The 19,162-nt window shown below is 30.6% G+C and overlaps 2 protein-coding genes and 1 non-coding gene across 6 annotated transcripts; all 3 read left to right on the forward strand.

The window, feature by feature from the left end:
- Positions 1-678: 678 nt before the first annotated feature.
- TRNAL-CAA (transfer RNA leucine (anticodon CAA)) lies at positions 679-762 on the forward strand. Its single transcript has one exon. It is a non-coding gene; the product is annotated as a tRNA-Leu (tRNA).
- Positions 763-7,030: 6,268 nt separating this feature from the next.
- Positions 7,031-12,560, forward strand: LOC133834305 (uncharacterized). 4 transcript variants are annotated; one of them, XM_062263878.1, is made up of 6 exons: positions 7,037-8,633; positions 11,129-11,370; positions 11,450-11,665; positions 11,731-11,823; positions 11,906-12,010; positions 12,089-12,560. In XM_062263878.1, the coding sequence occupies exons 1-6, from the start codon at positions 7,349-7,351 to the stop codon at positions 12,431-12,433; spliced, it is 2,286 nt and encodes a 761-aa protein (XP_062119862.1). In that variant the 5' UTR covers positions 7,037-7,348; the 3' UTR covers positions 12,434-12,560. The 4 variants fall into 4 exon arrangements, 3 of the variants coding, with proteins under 3 accessions (XP_062119860.1, XP_062119861.1, XP_062119862.1); XR_009893331.1 differs by lacking the exons at positions 11,450-11,665; positions 11,731-11,823; positions 11,906-12,010; positions 12,089-12,560 and adding exons at positions 9,970-10,846; positions 10,949-11,044 and having other exon boundaries at positions 7,031-9,879; positions 11,129-11,150; XM_062263876.1 differs by lacking the exons at positions 11,731-11,823; positions 11,906-12,010; positions 12,089-12,560 and adding an exon at positions 9,970-10,846 and having other exon boundaries at positions 7,031-9,879; positions 10,949-11,477.
- Positions 12,561-13,945: 1,385 nt separating this feature from the next.
- LOC133834314 (cyclic nucleotide-gated ion channel 1-like) lies at positions 13,946-18,796 on the forward strand. The gene is made up of 9 exons (XM_062263888.1): positions 13,946-14,030; positions 14,150-14,211; positions 15,323-15,704; positions 15,916-16,128; positions 16,285-16,577; positions 16,689-16,800; positions 17,478-17,705; positions 17,815-18,063; positions 18,140-18,796. The coding sequence occupies exons 2-9, from the start codon at positions 14,171-14,173 to the stop codon at positions 18,632-18,634; spliced, it is 2,013 nt and encodes a 670-aa protein (XP_062119872.1). The 5' UTR covers positions 13,946-14,030; positions 14,150-14,170; the 3' UTR covers positions 18,635-18,796.
- The last annotated feature ends 366 nt before the right edge of the window (positions 18,797-19,162 follow it).

The following is a 19,162-nucleotide window of genomic DNA, read 5'->3' on the forward strand; positions in this document are numbered from 1 at the left end:
ATAATGAACCCTTTTTTTTTTGCAACTATTAAGTCCTTAAATTTATTTTTTGTTCAATTTTCTGCAAAATTTTATTACTTGTCACCTTGAATTCATCTCATGAGTGCAAGACTATAGTTCTTGAACTTGCCAACAATTTAGTAGATATTCCTCTAAAACTTGTAACTGTTAAAGGAGTTTGAATATATTAGATATTTATTCATAGTGAAGTATGTTTTGAGATGAAGTTGTGTGCTGCAGAGACAACAGAAGATTAAGAACATGTGTGTCACAGTAAAGTAGGTTCTGTAAATTATGTGTGTTATAGTTAGTTTCCTACAGCACACTCGGAAGACATGAAAAAAAAAAAGGCAATGATCTATATTGTGCTTTTTTTAATTATTCTAATAGCTGGCTGTAATTGTTGTGCTAAAGTTTGTTAAATAATAAAATTGTTTATGTTACAAAGTAAGTTTTGGTTGTTAGTTTTTTGAAACAATGTTCATTATTCATAATTATAATAGTGATCAATAAATAATAATGAAGTTGTAATAAATTAAGAGCTTGGGGTACTCATATGTCTTTAAATATACATTATAGATTATTTCATGCATTAACCACTGTTTGAACTCAAGTTGTCTTAGATTAATTTAAGCATTAATTAACCAAGATTATTAAAATATAAAACGAAGAGAAAAAGTCAGGGTGGCCGAGTGGTCTAAGGCGCCAGACTCAAGTTCTGGTTCTCTTACGAGGGCGTGGGTTCAAATCCCACTTCTGACATTTTCTACATTCAATCAACAATTTTTTTAAATTAATAAAGTTATATGAGATGTAATTTATGTAAACTTGATTGGACATTGATTTTTCCCTCTGTATCAGCCATAGTTGTATTATAAAGTCCATTGTTTATATAATATTTTTTTTGTCCATATTAGTTTTTGTTTTTGTTAAAAGAAAACTTAAATGCATATTATATATTTGATTATGTACGTGTTGTTAATGTTTAACAGACATTTTTTATTAAATACTTATTTCTTTCTAGTTTTATAGGTTTCTAATGTGGGAATAATAAACTATAGCATTTATTATTTGTTGGATATATTTGTTTATAGTATGTATTTAATAAAAGCCATAGTAAATTAATTTATATTAATTTATATGTTATAGGTGGGCCAGACTTATGCCTAAGATGCTGCCTTTAGATACTCCTAAATTTTAGAAAAATATTAATTTTATATGCAAAATGTCTCCAAATTTTTAAAAAAATATATCAATTTTTACATAAAATAACCCAAAATTTTAGTAAAATATTATTTGTGTAAAAATTAGAAAAATAATATTTTTTTTAGTTGTCTTGGGCCTCACCCATCTCATGCACACCCCTATATGACGTTGATTGATTATTTGAGAGATTATGATTTTTTTTTAAATAAATATTAGGATATAAATACTATTTAGTTTATTTTATATTTATTTTAATTTATTGAAACATGTTTGTTAAATTTTTATGATTGGTGGTGATTAGTGCCAAAAAAATACATATTTATTGATTTTAATATTCAAAATAAATTAAGTTCTAATTAATATTTTCATGGAATTAATATGATTTAATTTATAAAAGAAAATATTTAATTTTAATTTAATTTGTTTTATTTTGTAGGATTCAATTGATATTTTTGGCACTTGGAAACAAAGAAAAAAAAAGCAAATAAAATTGAAGAAACAAAGAAAATATGGCATTTTGGCCCAATCCGAAGGCCCAAGCCCAGCAACATCTGCCTTTTCTTCTCCTTGCCCAGCCGCCAAGTGTCATCATCACAACCCGCCACGCATCGCCTAGGGTGCCTAGCTGCTGCCTCCAGCGTGCGCCAGCTGTCCGCAAGCTTCTCCAGCAGCCTTTGACCCGCGAGCGACCCGACGACCCGCCTACTGACCCAGTTCGGCCTTCTCCTGCCCCAGCCAGCGCCCACGTGGTGCCTCTCCATTGGCTGCTGATTGGGTCAAACTTGTAGCTACAATAGTCATTTTAGCCCAACCTTTTATGCACTTTGGGTTTTGCACCTCTCTTTTTGAGCTTTAAAGCTCATATTTTGTGGTATTTTAGAAAAATGGAAAAATGATTATTCACCAAAATAGCTAGATTAATATTAATAATAAGATTTTATTTTTTAAAATCATATTTTGTTATTAATATTTCAGATTTATTTTGTAAACTCCATTTTGTTGTTTAATTTCTTTTTAGTCATTTTCTCCTTTTATAAATAAGGACTCTTCTTTCACATTTACCATGTAATTTTTAGGTAGCAAAACTCTACCAAATTTTAGTCTCATTTCTCATATTTTCTTTCTAGAATTTAATGAGAATGTCTAGCATAATAGGCTAACCTTATTAAGAAGGTTAGGATAATCATATATAACTATGACTTTGTTTGGTATTTTTGACTCACCATGTGTTTAATTTTATATATTTGAATGATTTATTTTCTTTTATCTCTATTTCTTCATCTTGTTATCTTTATTTAAGTTTACTAATAGTATATAGATTTTGTCAAGCACTTTCTATGTATTATCAAATTAGGGAAAATAATATATATAATATCTTTATCATTTTCTCAATCTCATTCATATATATTTACTTTTGCTAAATCTATATAGAATTATTCATGCTCTTTCTATGTATTTTATATATAGTAAAAGTAATATTTGTATTAGGTTTTATGTACAATCTTTTATTGCATTATTGCCAATGGTATACTGTCGTTTTTAGATTTATTATAAGATTTATCTTATCCTTCCATGATAAAGAATACTAATCACTTAAATTCATTTTTGTGAAATATATTTGTGCTTCAATGTTAAGTCGTCCAAATGAATAGTTGGGATGTGGACCATCCATTTGTATAATTTTTGTGAATCAAAGATCCAAATAAATAAGTATGAATATTAGTGACTCTTGATCCTTCCTACTTGTTACCTATTGTTACATCACACTTTATTCTATCTTTATTTCTAATATTTAAATCTAAAAAACAACAAAAATATCACTTGTTCTATTTTCCTCACATTATTTATCTCTTAACTTTATTTCTTTGCCTCTTTGTAGAATCGACCGTCCGATCTATACTACAACCACCGCTTAATGGATGCACGTTTTGGGCGTTAATCAGGTAGTGATTAATTTGGTTTATATTTTGTTAAACATGTTTGAGGGAGAAGGTTTTTAAAGAAATTCAAATTGATTTAAATTTCTAACTTTGTTACTCATAATTTAGAAAAGTAGTTCCTGTTGTAAAAAAACAAATATTTAAAGAGCAAAATTGAGCACCATTAATTGTGTTACTTTTTTCAAATAAAAAAAAAACAGAAAATGAATAGATTTATAAAAATTACATATAAAATTCAAACTGTTAAATATTCTAAAAATCTCTTCTTCTCCTTTTTCTGAGTTAATTAATTATTCATGTAAATCTTAAAATTGACATATTTTATAGAAATATATTTTTAATTAAAAGATCAATTTATGTTTCCTTTTATTGTAATTTTTGGAAATTCACTTTCATTTTTTGTAAATTTCGAATTATATTAGCTTCCTTATTTAGTTTTATATTGTCTCAATTTGATTATAAAGGGAAGTTATATCTTGCAAATATTCAGTACTTACTCAAAGTCATTTCTGGAATATTTGATTGTATATTTTCGTGCAGCTTAAGAATTGAAATTCAGAAATCTGAATCTTTAATGTCATTAATTGTTCTTTCTATTTTGAGCTGTCCCCACCAAAATCGTATTTGTTGGATTATCATCTTCTAAAAAATGCAACTCTTCATCAATCAAGAATATCTTCAATTATTCTTGCATTTATTAGGAGATTCTTTCTTAGCCTTTATGAGCACGAAAAATGACTCTATAAATACGGTTCTAAAGGCAATGAGAAAAAAGGAACTCTTAGATGCATAATTTGTTAGTATATTGTAATATTTGTGAGAGTTCCTTCTTTGTATTCAAGATCATTGTATTCACGTGATCTTGTAAAAATATGAGAGTTTAGTTTATGCGGTGAGTTTGTACCACGTTCATGGGTGAATATACATTGTAATTTGAACACAACTTCTATAGTATTCGGGAGAAGATTTTTACAAGCCTTGCATCGGGAGGATGCAAGCATTCACTGGCCATTGAAGGGGGTTCAAGTGGTTGAGCGTTTCATTCAAGATCAGATTAGTAAAGAGAAGTACAACAAAGTTGCAACAAATCTCAAGATGGAGTCTTGTTTTGTTTAAGTCAACATTTTGTACTTGTGATTCTTTATTAATTTGTTTTATTCTTTGGGCGTGGCCCTAAGGAGTAGGTTATCCGAAAGAGTTTCTGAACCTTGTAAAAATTCGTTGTGTTTTTTATTGTTTTGCACTGTCTTTTTATTGTGTTCAGTTTCTGTTGTGACAAGTTCAGATTCTGTCCCGACAGAACTAAAATTTGGTTAAACAGTTAATTACCATTTCACACTTTAATTAATTCACATAATTTAATTAATTTTGTAATTACTAAAAATAGAATTTCAATTCCCTCTCATTCTACTCATCTCTCTCCTCTCATAAAATTAATCTTTCCTACCAAACAAATTAAGAACTTTCCCAATCCAATCATCAATATTACGTTGTCTCACTAACAAAAAGTAAGTGTCGTCACTAAGCATCTTTCGAGCTACGTCACTTGATATTACGTTGGATGTAATAATAATGGTGCATGTGTGGTGGAAATTAATGTGTTGGAAATTGTAGGGTCTTAGGACTATAGGTACATATATAAAATTAATATAAACAATTGCTAGCTTTTATCAATTAATTAGTATATAACTAATTTAGAATAATTTCCAACTCAAAAGTTTAATATTTTTTTGTTAGCTTTTGTAGTCTCTATTTACTTTTATCATTCTGTTTTTGAGTTGTATTTTTCTTCTATATTTCATGGATGCTTTCTATTTACTTGTAATTTTTACATTAGAGTTGTAACATTTATTTATCAATTTTCTAAGTCCAATTTATATTTCTGACTTAAAGTTGTATTTTGGTTTCATAATTCCATTAGAATATAAATATATTTCTCTAACATTAATCATAATTAAAGTGTCAATTCATATAATATTGAATATTTTAAAATACCAAATAGCAACACTTCATAATTAACTTTTTCCTTATATCACTACAAAAAAAAGGTTCAATACCGAGAACATTATACCGACAACATGTCCTCGGTATAGACATTTCATATGCGCGGGACATTTTCGCGGTTCTGAATAGGTTTAGTTGCTATACCGAGGACCTATACCGAGAACATGTTCTCGGTATAGGGTTTATAAATATCACACTCAGCCGCGAAGCCCCTTCTCCTTCCTCTCTGGTTTCTCTGGGTTTTCTCCGAAACCTCCGCCTCCCTCCGCCGATTATAGTCGTTTTCCTCCATAAAAGCTCGGTTTTAAGCCCCAAAATTGCCAAGGGTGAAGGAATTTCTGTGTATTTGTTGAAGGTATGGTTTATTTATTCATTTTATATATATATATATTTATGAAATTGTATAATGATATTTTCTAATTTTTGTTTGAAGGTTGGGTATTCGGTTTTTGTTGGATTATAGGGATTGCTAGCAAGATATTGAAGTCATTGGTAAGTTTTTTTTAATTTTTCTGTATTTTTTTAATTTTTTTTTCAATTTTTGAATAATTTATGTTTTTTTATATAAATAATATAATATTAATTTTAATAAAAATCTGAAATAATTATATTAGATAGAATGTATTTATTTTTAGGTTTTCAAAATAAGTATTAGTAAAAATGATATTAGGAATTAGAAAATTGTTAAATGATTAATTAGTATTTTTTTTAAATAAATTCTATGTTGTGTTTGGTGAATTTTATGTGTATTAAACATATTAGTAAACATATTAAATATTTGAGTGTTAATTTGAAAATTTTGGTGGTAATGTTAGTATGTTGTTGTTGTCAATTTTAATTTTTTTGCTTATGTTAGTAGTAAAAATTCAGATTTTATGAATATTGATGATTAATTTGTTGTTGTTAATTTTTAGTAGAATTTTAATATTTTGGTTAGAAAATTGAATAATTAATAAAATTTAGACTAATAATTATAAATTATATAGTTATTTAAAATGAATTTGTAATGCTCTCTGCATGATCTGGGTCTGGATATTTTTTATGTGTTATTTGCAGGATTTTAAATTTTGGGATAGATGAAAATATAGTCGTTATGCTGCCGAATTTTTTATAGAATTGTAAAATTTAGAGATATTGTGAATATTAGTAGAAGTACTCAATAAAATTTCTAATTTAATAAATAGTGAATTGATAAGTAAAATCATTTATTTTAAAATTAAGATTAAAAAAATTAACATTAACATTATGCAACTAAATTTTAATAAAAATAAACATTAATTAAATAATTTAAGTAATAATTAAATCCTAAAGTAGTTAAATAAATTTTAAACAAATCTTAGAATTTTTTTTTAAATTAATCAAACTATTCAATAAAGCATAAGTAAAATATGTAATTTAATAAATACTAAATTAATATGTAAAAAAATAATATGTGTTAGTTCTGATTAAATAAAATTAACAAATATATTATTAGAAAACCATTATTAAAATTAAAATTAAAATTAAAAAAATTAAATTTAATATTTGTTAGTTTTAATCATTATTAAAATTAAAATTAAAAAAATATGTTTTTAATATTATTTGTTAGTTGTTTTTAATTTTTCTGTATTTTTTTTAATATTTTTTTTCAATTTTTGAATAATTTATGTTTTTTATATAAATAATATATTTTAAAATTAAGAATAAAAAAAATTAACATTAACATTATGCAACTAAATTTTAATAAAAATAAAAATTAATCCTAAAGTAGTTAAATAAATTTTAAACAAATTTTAGAAATTTTGTTTAAATTAATCAAACTATTCAATAAAGCATAAGTAAAATATGTAATTTAATAAATACTAAATTAATATGTCAAATTTAAATAAGTTTAATAATATTTACACTGAAATATATTATAGTTAGATATCATAAAACAACATAATTAACTTCAAAAAGCATAAGACATTAAAAAAACATATTTAATTATATTTGCTTTTTTCTTTGGTAATAAGAAATTATTACCAAAGATATAATAGTATTATTATCACATAGTGATAATATTATATTTTTTTAGTGTTCATCACAAGAAGCCTTAGACCCGTTTAGAGAGGGTGAGTCATTGAAGACTCTTACATTTGCCTCTCTCTGAATTAGGACACACACAAATTGATTGTAAGTTTGATGATTAGTGTTCCGTGCAGTGCTACATTCATACAATGTCGATCGACAAGAGTTGGATTAATTTGACAGATCGATTATCCGATGAGTATGAGGCTGGTGTGATGGATTTTCTCCAGAGAGCCCGGCAGTGCGTTGACTCAAGGGGATTGGTGAAATGTCCGTGTAGGAGGTGTGTCAACGTTGAATTTCAGACAATTGATGTATTAGAAAATCATCTTTTTGTAAATGGTTTTCTACGGAAATATACCAATTGGCATTGGCATGGAGAGGATGAAATAATACCAATGAGAGCTCGGATAGATCAAAATGATGAAGATGAGATGATGGATGTTCTCACTGATCTTATGCAAAATGACAATGACGAACAAGCGGAGAATGAGCGCGGTCAAGAGATACCTACAACTGACTACAGGAGTGGGCAACATTATAACGATTTGTTTGCTGAGATCGAGGCTCCATTATTCCCCGGGTGTCAAAATTACACTTCATTGAATTTCCTAGTGAAGTTAATGCATTTCAAAGTGTTGGGAAAAATTCCCAACAAAATATTTGATGGAATGCTGGAGTTGTTACATGATGCATTTCCAGCCCCAAATAAGCTTCCAAAATCGCACTATGCAGCGAAAAGGTTGTTGCGGAAACTTGGATTGGGCTACGAGTCAATCCATGTCTGCAAGCATGATTGCGCACTGTTTTGGAAAGAACATGCTGGAAAAAGCAAATGTCCTGTTTGTGGAGAGGATCGATGGGTGGACAAGAACACCAAGGGAAAGAAAGTGCCTCATAAAGTGATGCGTTATTTTCCTTTAACCCCTAGGTTAATGCGAAAATATGCATCGAGGCACATTGCTCAACATATGAGATGGCATCACGAGCAACGTATAAAAGAAGATGGTGTATTGCGTCATCCTGCTGATGGGAAAGCTTGGAAGGACTTTGACCGAAATAATCCAACATTTGCAATGGAACCCAGGAATGTGCGGCTTGGATTGGCTGCAGATGGATTCAATCCCTTTGGTAATATGAGTCTGTCTTATAGTATGTGGCCAGTAGTGTTGACGACATATAACTTGCCACCATGGTTGTGCATGAGAGAAACTAATTTCATGTTGAGTTTATTAATTCCGGGACCTCATTCGCCAGGAAAAGATTTTGATGTTTTCTTAAGACCATTGATTGATGAGTTAAAAGAATTATGGGTGACTGGTGTACAGACTCGAGATGCAGTCGATGGCAGTTTCTTCACTCTTCGGGCAGCTTTGATGTGGACTATAAACGATTACCCAGCAAGGAGTAGCCTTTCTGGATGGACTGCTCAAGGTTATCATGCTTGCTCTACTTGCAATGTGGCAACACCATCTATTCGTTTACAAAAGAAGGTTGCTTTTTATGGTCATAGACATTTTTTACCAATCAGACATGTCATTAGAAGGGACAAGAAGACATATGGTGTCGTTGAAAAGAGATTACCACCACAGCCATTAACCATGCAAGAAATGTTCACACAAATGAGTTTTATACCTGATTCTCTTCCTGGTAAGCATGTCAGTTATGGCGGCCAAAAAAGAAAGCGTACAAAAGAGCAAGTTGGTTGGCGGAAAAAAAGTATATTTTTTGAGCTCCCATATTGGGCCAACATAATGCTGCGACACAATCTAGATGTTATGCATGTTGAGAAAAATGTGTGTGACAGTTTAGTAGGCACAATAGTTGGGCTGGAGAATAAGACCAAAGACACAGTTAGTGCCAGAGTAGACTTGGAGAAGATGAAGATGAGACCAGAGTTACAGCTGAGGAAGTTGAATGGTCGGATACAAAAGCCTGCGGCCAAATTCACTTTCACTGTTGAAGATCGCCAAAAGTTTTGTCGATTTCTTAAATCAGTGAAGTTTCCAGATGGTTTTGGATCTAACCTAAGGAAAAATGTGATTGACAATGACAATAAGATAACTGGTTTGAAATCGCATGATTGTCACATCATTATGCAACGCCTTTTGCCAGTTGGTGTGCATGCATTCCTAGAGAAATCAATGAGTACAACTATTATTGAGTTATGCACTTTCTTCAAGCTCATTTGTGCGAGAACTCTAAAAGTCTCAGATTTAGAAAAAGTCCAAACTTCAATTGTTGAGATTGTTTGCAAGTTAGAGAATATTTTCCCACCTGCTTTTTTCGATATCATGGTCCATCTACTAATACATTTACCGGAAGAAGCAATACTTGGAGGACCGGTTCACATGAGGTGGATGTATCCTTTTGAAAGGTATATGAAAAAATTGAAGAATTATGTCTGTAACAAAGCACGTCCAGAGGGCTCAATAGCAGAAGGATATGTGGTTGATGAGGCATTAACATTTTGCTCCATGTACTTGAAAGGTGTTGAGACAAAGTTCAATCGTCCAGACCGAAATGTAGATGTTGGTCCATCACTTAAAAAGATGTCGGTCTTTCGATCTCAGGGTCGTCCAATTGGTAAGAAATCATTGACAATTTTGGAAGATGAAGTGAAGAAAATAGCAGATTGGTATATTCTAAACAACTGCAATGAGATCTTGCCATATCTTCGGTAAGTAATTAAAGTAGTTCATCATTTCATTGCATGTTTATTATAACTCTTATTAGTAGCTCTTAAATTAGTTGTTTTTGTTTTTTGCAGAGAGCATAGGGAAATTTTACAGACTAGAGGTGTTGAAAACCTAGACCAATTACATAGAGAGGAATTTCCTAATTGGTTTTATAATAAGATTTATCATCTTCGACAAACAGGATCCTTGGAAGTAGATGAAGAATTAATCTCTTTAGCAAACGGTTCTTCAACTCGTGTTGCGTCGTACCCTGGGTGTGTTGTAAATGGAGTAAGATTTTTGTGTTATGACAGGGACAAGAATCGCAAAACTCAAAATAGTGGAGTCTCTGTAGCGGGTGTCGAAAATAGTACTTATTACGGCCAGTTGGAAGAAGTTTTAGTGATGTCTTATCTTTCTGGTTGTTCTGTTGTATTATTTAAGTGCAAATGGTTTGACACTAATCGGTCTTCAGGATTAAAGTTTGAGCAAAACATAACGAGTATCAAAACCAGTTCGGAGGCCTTCAAAGATGATAAATTTATCTTAGCAACTCAGGCTAACCAAGTTTTCTACATTGAAGACCTTAAAAATAAATCTCATTGGAAAGTCGTCCAAGAAGTGCATCACAGAAATGTGTGGGACATCCCACTAGTTGAAGAACAAGCGGAGGATGTAGAAGTAGATGTTATGCACGACACTAGTTCCTCTAATTTCCAATTATTCGTTGATCTTGGACCGTTGCCACAAATCAGCTTTGAACGTACGGGGGCTCCATTACAATTTGTTGAGATAGATAATGTTGCAATTGAGGAGGAGAGGGAGGAGGAAATGGAAGAAGAAGAGGAGGAGGAGGAAGAGGAAGTGGAGGAGGAGGAGGAGGAGGTTGAATATGAAGATGATGAAGAGGAAGATGAACACATAGAAACCGATGATGATAGTGAAGATTATTATAGTGATAATTAAGTGGTAATTTTATAATATGTTGAAGTAATTATTTTTAACAATAAATAATTTTATATTGTCATTTTTAACTGATAAATGTAATTTTAATATCGATTAATTTGACAGATATGGCTGATGTTATTGCTCAATCTCACGGGGGTGATGGTGGAGGATGCGATCCTCCACGTGGACCGGCAGATATCCCAGCTGATTGTGAACGAGGTAATATTTTACACATTGATATACTCCTTAAAATTTAACAATTAATCCATATTAATTTTAAAATATTGAATTTGCATACAATAGCGCCTCCAAGTAAACGTGGACGCCATAAGGGATTGAACACGCGGGAAAAGAGGGAACAGTTGGGGCGTCCTCTCCCTCTCGAGTGGGATGTGCGGGGGAGAACATATAAAGAGATCGGAGAGTACAGCTCAAATTTCTCAAGAGAGCTCGGATTACTTGTTCGACAGTACACAGATCCGGACTGTCCTCAATGGTCAAAAGTACCAAATGCCTCGAAAGAAAGAATACTTGCACATTTGGAAGTAAGTAGTTTATGTATTTTTATCTTAATTCTTATTTTATGTTATATATGATATTTACTAATAAATGTTTGTAAATTAGGATGATTTGTTTGATATTGGGCGTACTAGATATGGAGAAGGGCATATGCCTGGGATCTTGAGAGGCATTGATACTTCGTGTGCTAAAAAGTATTCTGACTGGAAGTACGATATTAAAGAGCACTTAACGATTAATGGGCCACAAAATCGTTATGGTGGTTGCACGGATACGCAGTGGCAAAAAGCAATTGATTTTTTCCGTCGCCCAGAAATTACGGTATTAATTTCTTGCTAAACTTAACTATCTTAATTAAATATATTACTAACGATAACTTTTTGCAGAAACGTTCTGTGGTCAACAAGGAAAATAGAAAGAAATTGAAAGAGCTTAGCTATGGAGGTTCTCAGTCAATCCCAGCCTTACGCTATAAAAAGGTTAGTTAATTAATTATTTTTTAGTTTATTTTTCTTATTTACGTTTAATTATTAATTTTATAAAAATATATGTACGTGACAGCGCAATTTAGAGACTGGGCAACTTGAGTCCATCCCGGATAGCTGGATGGATACTCACCATAAATCAGGCACAGGGTGGGTGACAGAGACAGCAAAAAATACTTGGGTACGTTAAGTTTTTTTAAACATTTTTCAAATTTTTAATTGTTTCAAAATTTTAATTACATTATACATTGTATCACAGGAGGAATTGCGTGCATACCGCGACACACAGCAGACACAGGCAACTGATACTGAGAGTTCCACACCAGTTTCGAGTGCGCCTGAAGATGAAGACATATCTTTGGTACAAAATGTCTTCGGAAAACGACGGGGCCACCAGAAAGGATATGGACGTATCCTTAACATAAGGGACCGAACTCCATTTGATTTTCGTCCTTCACAAACTAGAGATGAAGAGTTGTCTGAGATGAGAGAGCGTCTTCGACAGTTAGAGGAGCATGTCCGGACTCATTGTATCACCCCGGGATCTCAATCTGCCCCACCACCACCACCCGATGATCCTGATGTTGGAGCACCGACTCAGTAGGACTTATGTATGAATTTTATTACAATTGACTATTACATTATCATGTTTAAGACAAGTCTTTATTTTAATTCAACGAATACACTCTTATGTTTTTTTTTATATCTTTAATATAAGTGTTTTAATTTTATTCTATTTTCTTATATTTAATTCAAAATAAATAAATAAATAAGGGAATAACAAATATAAAAAAAAATTGGGGACAAGTCTATACCGAGGACATTGTCCTCGGTATATACCACCAAGATGTCGGTATGTACCAGTACGATGAGAAATTGAGGTTTGTTGTACCGAGGACATTTGTCACTTTCTACCGAGGACATTATCCTCGGTAAAACGTATACCGAGAACATTTTGAATGTCGTCGGTAGACGTTTTGTTTTTACCGACGCGGCTGTACCGACAACTTTATACCGACGACATTGTCTCGGTATAAGATATACCGAGGACATTTCGGCTTATACCGAGGACATTTGTTCTCGGTATAGGCCCTGATTTTTGTAGTGTATATTTTAACATCTAATTTTATATGGACACATGTATTTTTAAAAGTTTAGAGACATATAGTACATATATTGGTAAAACTACTCTAATTTGATGATTTTTTCTTTAAAATTAGGCCTTAAATTTTGAAATTTCATTTAAGAAAATGATTAAAATATAGTTTTAAAAAAAAAAGTAATCTAAAGATCGAGTTACCGTCTATTAGCTTGATATATTATTCCACAGCATTACTATTATTCGTTGCCATTTTTTCTTTCTCTTAATATTAATTAGTTACTATTGATCACCCTTTCTACTTATTTTTTTGGCCTAATAAAAGGCAAAAAGTTTCCATACGATAAAGTTGTATGATTTTTCTTTTGAATTTTCAACCATAGGATTACTCTGACCCAATGAGAAAGCTGAAAAAAGACATTAATTACTTTCACGTCACATGGTTACAGTATCTTTATTAATGTAAGTGTTTTCCACGCAGACTGTTGACTTAAGCATATGCAATAATGCAAGTCTTCTTTCTTTGATTTGTATATAGCTGTCTCTTTTCCTTTTTAATGATAGCAATGAAGTCTTTGAATTAAAATATTACAAAAAATATCATTAATAAAAAGAATATATACATCTAAATATTTTACTATATAATTCTTCACTGATGAGAATAATCTTTTACTCTAAAAAAAATGTCTCAAAAATATAAAGTTAGAAGATATAAAAATCACATATTAAGAATTCAAAATAATTGGTCATATATGTACAGTAATTCCCTCGACAGAAAAATATCCTAATTCGAATCTCTTCTCCAAAATAAATAATTCATACAAAATAAAAAAATTTATGAAAACAACAAAAGTATAAAAAAAAGTTATTCGACGGATAAGAGAGAAAGCAAATTATTTATATGTTATTTATTTATTTTAAAAATATATATATTATATAAATTTATATGTTGTTTAAAAAAAATTATTAATTGTTCACGTTGCTATACAGAAGTCGTCGTCTTTAAGTCGTCTATATGTATAAAGCTAATGAAAAAAAGTAAGGAAAAGATTTATCCTTTATCGATAGTCACCTTGCTCTTGGCCACACCATAGCCTCTCTGGTGAGTTGTTCTCATTTCATTCTGATTACAATGTATAAATATAAATACACGTCTAATTTTGATATAGAGCTACTTACTTCGTATGCAATTTATAATTTTGATAAAGATATAAATTGCAGATTTTATACACTGATCGAGTTATGAGCAATCTTGATGAAGACAAGGGTTTGGTCGCATCACGGTAAGTATATATTTTCTTCTTCCAAATTAAAACACCGTTTGGCTAGTACTATATTATAAGTGAAATTAAAAGTGTAATTACAACTCATGAGTACTATATATATTTTCAACTTTTGCTTCTTAATATCTATACAAAAGTTAATTAATTAGCGTTAGTGATGAAAGGGGATTCCAACCATATTTAGTTTTCCATATATGATGAATCTATAATATTATAATTTTGTACAAAAATAGTATAATTTTATACTAACTATTTTTTTCATCTCCAGCTACTTATAATTTTAATTATCACAACAAAAAGTAAGATATTCTTCTACAGAAATCACATTTTTATTTACTTTTCATATGAATAATCTATAAAAATAATTAAACTTAATCCTTTTTAAAAAATCTAAAATAAAAGTATATTTTTTAAGCTTTTGGATATTATTATTATTTAATTTTAGATTTTCTCAAATTAAATAAAATTAATTGAGAAGATCTAAAAGTATAAAAATAAGTAAAATCTATAAAATTAGCTAAAAAAATATAGTTTTATTTTGGATTTCTAAGAAGTTTATGTATAATCATTTTTATAGATTATTTATATAAAAAATAAATATATTAATGAATTTTAAATGAGGGTATTTTTATCATTATCAAGGAAACATTAAGTAAAAATAAACCTAAGGGGGCATTTTTTAATATTTTAAAAACTAGAAGGTTATTGTTAGCTTTTTTAGAAACCGAGAGTTAAATATAGTAATCAGCGTAAACCGAAAGGACCAAAATAGTAATTTACCTTTATTTTTTCTACTATCTAACTAAATCTCCACTAAGTCATGTTTTAGGATATGAGAAAAATAAATAAATAAATAAACTAAAATAATTAAACAAACCAACTGCTATGTATTTAGATATATATATATATATATATATATTTATATTAACAAGGAATTTAAAAGTTTGGCATATTAGAGTATCCCACTTTACAAGTGTGTGAAAATATTAATCCATTTATGAGAACATATATATGTCTAACCTATGATTCTTAGTGAAATATACGTACAGTCCAATGTTATATTTATGTTCTTACATTGATTTTAATGCATATATATTTTCCATAATTTTAGGGACAATAATGCAAAGCAAGATAATTTCAAAGTCACTGCAGATGGAAGAGAAGTAGACAAAATATACAATCCATGGGCAACATACTCTCGCCTATGGAATAAGATATTCTTGGCTTCATGTGTAGTTGGAGTCTCAATTGATCCATTGTTCCTTTACATTCCAATTGTAAACGATGACAAAAAGTGCCTCGACAGAGACTACAAAATGGAGATTATATCTCTTGTTTTACGATCTCTTACCGATTTCTCTTATGTTTTACATATTGTTTTTCGGCTTCAAAGTGCACTGAATACGTCCAAGGAACTTCATCAATCCATTTTCACAAAGTTTCCATGGTATTATCTTCTAATCGATGTTTTGGCCATTCTTCCTCTTCCTCAGGTAACTATATATCACTAACCTACTTATTAGCTAGTCTTTTATTATATATACATCTCTCTGCACTTGCCGTAGTTTATTTAATATATTTTTTTATGAGTCTAGCTCGGTTTAAGTGGCTTCTCCTTATTGGGCCACGTATCCTATCCAAATATGCCAATGCTTACCCGAATCGAATATTGTATATAGCTAATGTACTAACAATTGTGTGTAGGTGATAGTTTTAGTGTACTTCTCCAAGATTACAGGATCAAGATCTTTGACTGCAAGAAAGTTCATCAACTTAATACTTCTTCTCCAATACGTGCCTCGGATTCTTCGTGTGTACTTATCAGCCAAAGAACTAGGGAAGGTTTTTGACTCACTCACTCGACGTGTATGGGTCAGAGGTGCCTTCTTCTTTTTCCTCTACATTATTTTTGGTCATGTAAGAATTATTATCTCTTCTTATATTCATATTTGTTATTGCATGGCCAGGCCAATACTTACGTGTGTCATAATTAAATATTTGTTTTTATGATTATTTAGTCTTATAATACTAATAATAAAGTTGCTTGTAATATAATATGTACAATCATATTAGGTGTTTGGAGCCTTTTGGTACTTCTATTCAATTTTTCGTGAGACAGCTTGTTGGCACCATACCTGTCTAGAACATGGACCAGAAGAATGCACACCTGGTCCTTTTGACTGTCTTGGACCTCATCCCATGGTGAATGTGACAAAACTAAAGCAGTTTTGCCCTGTTGATCCACCAAATGCAAATATCTTCAATTTTGGAATATTTTCTGAAGCAATCGAGTCTCGTATAGTCAACAAAACAGATTTTCCCCAGAAATTCACTCGTAGTTTTTGGTGGGGTTTAAAAAATTTGAGGTCTGAAGATATATATATGCATACATATTTATTGTATAATAATCTTCTAAAAATATTTAAGATGTTACATTTCTAATTTTGATATCTAATGCTTTGGTTTTATTTTTGTAGTTCTTTTGGCTCAAACCTTGAGACAAGTAGCAACGTACAAGAAAACTTGTTTGCAATTCTCATTTCTATCTTGGGTTTACTTCTATTTTTATATCTTATTGGAAATTTGCAGGTATGTACTCCTTAATCTTGGTTAATCCTTTCCTCTTTTATTTTTCTTCATAACTTCTATAATATATAATAAACGCTACTATAAATGCTACTATCTTGAGTTTGCTGATATCATAACATATCTCATGGTTTGCCATACTTTCAATTAGGCACCTTCACAAAACCCCTTGTATAAATATGTATATATATTTAATGTATGTATATAGGAATGTATATTTTATTTATTTAGGACATCTTATAAATTTTTAGAAAATTATGAATAATTTAGAGTGTCGAAATTTAGATTCAAATAGTATTTTGCACTCGTGCATGTTTTTTGTTCATACGAATGTAAAATAAGCTATTTATAACTATGTTTTTTGCATCTTAAATTATTTAGAAGTTTTTAAAAATTTGTAAAATATCCTAAATAACTATAATATACGTGACCATATAAAAAAATTTGGGTTATGTAAAACTAATCTATGTACTAAAAATAAAAAAATTAAAAGGACATATGGGTGTGTTAAAAAAAAAAGGTTCCTAACGTAGCCTATCTCTCTCTATTTATTTATATTAGTTGTAAGTTTAAACTCCATGATGCCCTCACCATATTTCAATGACAATATAGCTTTTTTAGTGAGTCTCAGTCCTCTAGAATTGTTGGAACTAATAATATTCTTGATGTATATTTTACAGACATATATGCAGTTCGAAACTATAAAGTCAGAAGAGGCTAGGAGAAAGATAAACATCATACAACCAGAAGTAGATTCTTATCTATCAAACCATGACCTTCCACCGCAAAAAAAGAAACTCATCAACAGATACCTAAGTCGAACAATTAGAGAGGGCAAAGATTTTGATGTCAAACATCTATTTTCTCTACTTGAAGAGCATGCTGATCATGGCCAACACAAGAATGAGGTTTGTAAATGAATAGTTATAACTTATATATGATTATTAAGATATGGTAGCTTCCATTTATTTATTGATAATGTTGAATTTCTATACTTATTTTCATTCATTTGTGTAGGCATTTGCAACTTGGGTGACCAAATTATTGGATGTGAAAAAGCATGAGAGGAGTACAATGGGGCAAAAGGTAGAATTATGGATATCAAAAAATGAAATTCCTCAGGATATAAAGCAAAAGATTATGAAATACGTACAGTTTAGATTGCAAGAAGGAAAAGATGTAGACATCCAACATCTTCTGCATACTCTTCCTCCGACACTAGGAATGTCTATAAAGAGACACATATGTTTCCCTCTCTTGAAAAAAGTAAGTTATCTTCTATATATTTACTAAATTTGATATTTAGTTTCAGTTTTACATTAATAATTGATTGTATTTATAGGTTCCATTGTTTCAAAACATAAACGAATATGTTTATGAAACAATATGCAAATATCTAAAGCCAGTCATATACTCAGAGAAAAGCTATATCATTCGAAAGGGAGAGCCTATTGATATGGTACTCTTCATCACACAAGGTGTGGTATGGACCTTTGGAAGTAGTACCATTCCTATGAATCGTCTACAAAAAAGTGATTACTATGGAAATGAACTCATAGAATGGCAGTTAAACTCAACATCCTATAAAGACTTTCCTATCTCTACTGCCAATGTCAAATCACATACCAAAGTTGAAGCCTTTGCTCTAATGGCAATTGACTTAGAGCATGTGCTCTCCAGTTGCTGGCTCAAGTTCTTTCAATGCTACTCAACAAATGAAACCATGTCATCCGAGGGCTTGAAATCTTTCGCAGCTACTTGTGTTCAGCGACAATTTCGACGTTACATGAAGAACAAAAAGGCGCAAGAAAATAAGCTCAGTATATGTGTCAACTGATAACATACATAAACGGTATTAGTGAACACTGTTATTTGCATATGTGTGGCTTTCTTTGGTTCGTTTTATCAGAAAGTAATTGTAAGGTTTAGCTACGGCTCACTATAATGTATAATTAATAATCTATCTAATGCACGCATGGGTTTTCGGTCTTGTGAATAATCCTATGATTGCATATCAACAAATTAAGCTCTATATAAGCGTTATAATCAACAAGCTTCCGGCCTCACCAAGCGTTATATATATAGTTTTCCTGTCCAAATTTACTGTCTTTTGATCTCGAGGATGTTGTAAATGGTGTGTTAGGGAGTAAGAATTGGTTACCCCCATTGTGATCCCATTTTTTCTAATCTAATACTGCATTGGTTTCTATCCAGGATGTGATATGTGTGTACATAGCTTTCCCTTTATTCGTTTTTGTTTGCTACATGTGTAAAGCTCCAAAATTATTCTAAACTTGAGAACCCTAAATTTATATCGGGTTGCTGTTTATTTATGTTTATTTATGTTGGTGCTACATGAGCACGA

Source organism: Humulus lupulus, chromosome 5 (assembly GCF_963169125.1).
Source record: "Humulus lupulus chromosome 5, drHumLupu1.1, whole genome shotgun sequence".
Taxonomy (NCBI): Eukaryota; Viridiplantae; Streptophyta; class Magnoliopsida; order Rosales; family Cannabaceae; genus Humulus; species Humulus lupulus.

What these genes read in the sequence shown, in the direction of transcription:
- LOC133834305 (XM_062263876.1), top strand. Translation starts at nt 7,349, where the DNA reads ATGTCGATCGACAAGAGTTGGATTAATTTGACAGATCGATTATCCGAT. An exon ending in GAGATCTTGCCATATCTTCG is followed by an intron (nt 9,880 to 9,969) that starts GTAAGTAATTAA and finishes TGTTTTTTGCAG; the next exon opens with AGAGCATAGGGAAATTTTAC.
- LOC133834314 (XM_062263888.1), top strand. Translation starts at nt 14,171, where the DNA reads ATGAGCAATCTTGATGAAGACAAGGGTTTGGTCGCATCACG. An exon ending in ATCTTATTGGAAATTTGCAG is followed by an intron (nt 16,801 to 17,477) that starts GTATGTACTCCT and finishes TATATTTTACAG; the next exon opens with ACATATATGCAGTTCGAAAC. An exon ending in GTTTCCCTCTCTTGAAAAAA is followed by an intron (nt 18,064 to 18,139) that starts GTAAGTTATCTT and finishes TTGTATTTATAG; the next exon opens with GTTCCATTGTTTCAAAACAT.